At 44.6% G+C, this 4,246-nt stretch overlaps 1 protein-coding gene across 1 annotated transcript; it reads left to right on the top strand.

The window, feature by feature from the left end:
* Window positions 1-313: 313 nt before the first annotated feature.
* Window positions 314-2,539, top strand: LOC119365375 (40S ribosomal protein S11). Its single transcript, XM_037630990.1, has 6 exons — window positions 314-444; window positions 1,032-1,072; window positions 1,186-1,286; window positions 1,666-1,810; window positions 1,902-1,991; window positions 2,194-2,539. Exons 1-6 carry the CDS (start codon window positions 433-435, stop codon window positions 2,282-2,284), a joined length of 480 nt encoding a protein of 159 aa, XP_037486887.1. The 5' UTR covers window positions 314-432; the 3' UTR covers window positions 2,285-2,539.
* Window positions 2,540-4,246: the final 1,707 nt, after the last annotated feature.

The raw sequence follows: 4,246 nt of genomic DNA, 5'->3' as shown, positions 1-4,246 counted from the left end.
GGGGAAGAGAGGTGGGGGAGGGAGAGAGACCACGGCGAGGGGATCTCTCTCTCTCTCTCTCTCTCTCTCTGGTTTACAGTATGTCTCAGCACGGAGGACGGTCGGAGCGAGCATTAAGATCGGACGGCCCAGGCGTAACCCCACGGCTAACACACCATCAACGGCCTGATCTACCCAGAACCCCGAGGCGGGCCCGCCCGCGACAGATGGGCCTCCCATGGGCATCGGCGACGGGCCGGCCCGAGGAGACGGGTGGAGAGAGGCCCGGAACGGAAGGGCTGCACATTCCCGCAGCGGCGCCCAGTGCTATAAGAATGCACTCACCCTTAGGGTTTGCGCCCCGCCGCCAACTCCTCTCAGAGCCTTGCTCCCGCTTCCCCTCGACGCGCCGCCGCCGCCGCCTCCGAGCCCCTCGACGCCCACCTCGCAGCCATGGCGGAGCAGGTAAAGGCTCTCCTCTCCTCCCCGTGTAGCGCTCTTCCTCTGCTCTCTCCCGTTCGCTTGCAGGCGCCGGGTGCTCGCGATATGTGATGCGGCGCCTTTGTGCTTTTCTGCCATGTATGCTTAGATCTGTCCGTGGAGAAGCCTGTGTATTCCTTGCAAATCGAGTAGCATGCGGTATCTTTGCGGTCAGAAGAACCTGCTGCCGTTTTGGTGTGTTCGTGGTGCGATAGGTTACTACCGTGGTAATTTTATCTACTTGTTCATTAGTTGATTTCAGCTCTTTCCGCGTAGTCGTTAGCAGCATGCCATTAACATCTTATGCTGTGGCTGAAGCTTGGTGTTCCACTGTTAGCATGGGCTCTTCTCTGACCATTTGGACACCAATAGGATCTTGGTGTCTGTTGAGTGATAGTGTCTATTCAGAAAAGTTATTGCAGTAGCCTTTGTTGTATTGTTCATTTTGAGTTTGCCAAGTACCGAGTGAAGTATAGATTGTTTTCCTAGTTTGTCCTATTCCTGTGTACAATAGATCATAATTTGTTGCTGTTATTGTTCTAATGGTAGTTTAAACTTGATATGTTGTGCAGACCGAGAAGTCTTTCCTCAAGCAGCCAAAGGTTTTCCTCAGGTGAGGAGATCGATTACCCTTCTTGTGTGCTGTTGTTGTTTTTAGCAATGTGCATATCTTTTGTTGATTCAGTGTGATGCACATGCCCTAACACTGTTTTCTGTTTAATTTAGCACGAAAAAGGCCGACAAGGCCAAGAGGCCAGGCAAGGCTGGCAACCGCTTCTGGAAGAGTGTTGGCCTTGGTTTCAAGACCCCAAGGGAAGCGATCGATGGTAAACTATACTAGGCCAATCCTTCTATTTTAGCACTGTTCGATACTTGAGTAGGTGATGCTAGTCTTGATGAATGCAAGTATGCGTGCCTAAGATCATACTTCAGTACATTTCTCCTGGCTTTGCTAGCCTAGTCTACACAAAGAATTGAACCTAGTAAATTCTCAGTTGGTGTAGTGATTGTCATTGGTAGATCCACAGCCGATTTTCTTTTGGTCATGTGGAAACAATTGAGCCATGAATTGTACCATGTACTGTTTCTTGATGTTTTGTTTCTAATGTCTGGCTAGTACTGTGGTTGACATAAACCGTGAATAGTTAATTGAGCCTTATTTACTGTTAAGGTTGCAACAGTGTATTAATTCCTATTCATTTCCAGGTACCTACATTGACAAGAAGTGCCCATTCACTGGAACTGTTGCCATCAGGGGCAGAATCATAGCTGGAACCTGCCACAGTGCCAAGATGAACAGGACCATCATTGTTCGCAGGAACTACCTTCATTTTGTGAAGAAGTATCAGAGGCAAGTATACCCATTGATGATTCTGTGAACATAATGCATTTGTTCTTCCCTGTGGCATTTCTAACTCAAAATTCAATTGTGCACCTTGCAGGTATGAGAAGAGGCACTCCAACATCCCAGCTCACATCTCCCCCTGCTTCCGAGTCAAGGAAGGCGACCATGTCATCATTGGCCAGTGCAGGTAAAACTCGTTACTCTTGCATGACTATCAACTTGAGAATGTTAGCCTGGGTTTTCTAGTATGTTGACCCTTGTGCAGTTATGTTACTGTTATTATACATGCTTTGATATTCCACTTAATCATCATTATATAGTTGATGTATTGATTACTGCAGAAAGCTATTTTCTTTTGTGCTGAAGTATATTGCTTGTGTCTGAAACAGGCCCCTGTCGAAAACCGTGAGATTCAATGTCCTGAAGGTTGTTCCAGCTGGAACCACCGGAGGTGGGAAGAAGGCTTTCATCGCTGCTTAAGCCCAGGCTCTGATTCATGAGTAGTTCATAGCCAGACGTTTTAAGCACTTAAACCTACCAGGCTGCTGCTGTTTTGCGATTTGATTCCTGTGTTTTCTGTCAAACCGAAGAATGTCGTGATCTGAACATGTCTTGTGGAATCTATCTATCATTAATAGTTTCGCTTAAAATTGTACTGTCAGTTTTTTCTTTGGTGCTGAATTTGTTTTGCCCAGATGCGATATGATCTTTACCGGAGCATTGTTGTCTTGTTCCTATTCTGAATGTCCCTAGATTATATATTTTTTACCGTCTCATTTAGCTTGAGATTTGACTTGAGATCGTTACAAGTTGAGTTGTCCTTGAGTTTCACTCGGTCTCACTGGTTTGCAGCCCTAGTTGCTGTTGTACCGCCCCGGTTGTTGCTCAGGCCTTGAACGTTGTGGCTCACAAGTGTTTCAACTGAATGCCATAGCAGAATGCTTTGATGTGTTGTTGTTGACTTTGAAAGAAACATGATGAATTGTCGTGTGATGTGGCCTCAAATGTGGAGTTTCAAGGCACGAGGCATAATGCATCATTTTGGCCGAGTGCATTTTTGGTTCATTCGAGCACAAGCACTAGTCGCCCAATGACATGAAAGTGATCCATAATCGCAAACAGAGGTCTCATTCAAAATGCCGTCAACAAGTATATTGCTTGAAATTGCTCGGAAGTTTTGTTTGTTGTTACTACATATTGATCATTTCATTAATTAGCTCAATTGGCAACTTGTTGGAAACTTCATTGCTACGCGCCGTTCTATCGTAGCAAGTCCAAGTTACAAGCCCTTCGCAATGATGCATTGATGAAGCTCAATGACCATGACAACTAGATTACATATGAAGAAGTTTATCCTCGAGGATGGAAAGATTGAGACGAAAGACTCTTTTGGTTGTTGAACGTCTTTTGAGGAGTGTTTTCGGATTTAAATGTACTGCTATTGATCATCATTGATGAAGCTCAATGACCATGACAACTAGAGTAGATACATTACATATGAAGAAGTTTATCCTCGAGGATGGAAAGATTGAGATGAAAGACTCTTTTGGTTGTTGAACGTCTTTTGAGGAGTGTTTTCGGATTTAAATGTACTGCTATTGATCATCATTGATGAAGCTCAATGACCATGACAACTAGAGTAGATACATTACATATGAAGAAGTTTATCCTCGAGGATGGGAAGATTGAGACGAAAGACTCTTTTGGTTGTTGAACGTCTTTTGAGGAGTGTTTTCGGATTTAAATGTACTGCTATTGATAAATACATCCGACAAAGTGCGATCTCTTTTTGAGGAGTGTTTTCGGATTTAAATGTACTGCTATTGATAAATACATCCGACAAAGTGCGATCTCTTTAACAAATGTATCTAGATCAACAACAATTCAGCCATACATTTGGTGAATCCAGCTGGACTTCGCCCTGTTCATGGACAGGTCCGACGAACGTGTCCGCAGATATTATACCTGATCTATCCTTGCCAATTCCTTTTTCTTTTCCATCTCCACCAATCATATATGCATGTGCCCAGATAATTTGATAGGCTGTGGTGTCAGCTAGAAGCATATCTGAAGATGATTCTTCAGTTAACTATGTCATTTCAGACACTTGCCGGTTCAGCTGATCCAACGGTCCACGGGACTCCTCAAGTTACTTTCGTCGCCCACCGTTAGACCTATCTTTCCGTTAGAATCACTGTTCATGTTCCTGTTGTTACCGCGAGGCGTTCACCTACTTAACAGCTCCTAAGGGACGAACCCTAAACTCATATGGCTCCACCGATAGCAATACATATCCCAGATCGGGGTCTCTTTCCTTGATAATTCCCAAAATTCGTCCATATAATCTCTTCCTCTGTACTCGTAGACTATCTAGGATCTGACAAATTGGTAATCAGAGCAGTGGTTCCTCCGTAGCTTCCGATTGGATCAAAATTTTCCACG

The sequence above is a fragment of the Triticum dicoccoides genome, chromosome 2B, assembly GCF_002162155.2.
Source record: "Triticum dicoccoides isolate Atlit2015 ecotype Zavitan chromosome 2B, WEW_v2.0, whole genome shotgun sequence".
In the NCBI taxonomy this organism is placed as follows: Eukaryota; Viridiplantae; Streptophyta; class Magnoliopsida; order Poales; family Poaceae; genus Triticum; species Triticum dicoccoides.
Note: the sequence above shows the minus strand (reverse complement) of the source record. Positions and strands in the feature narration are given on the sequence as shown.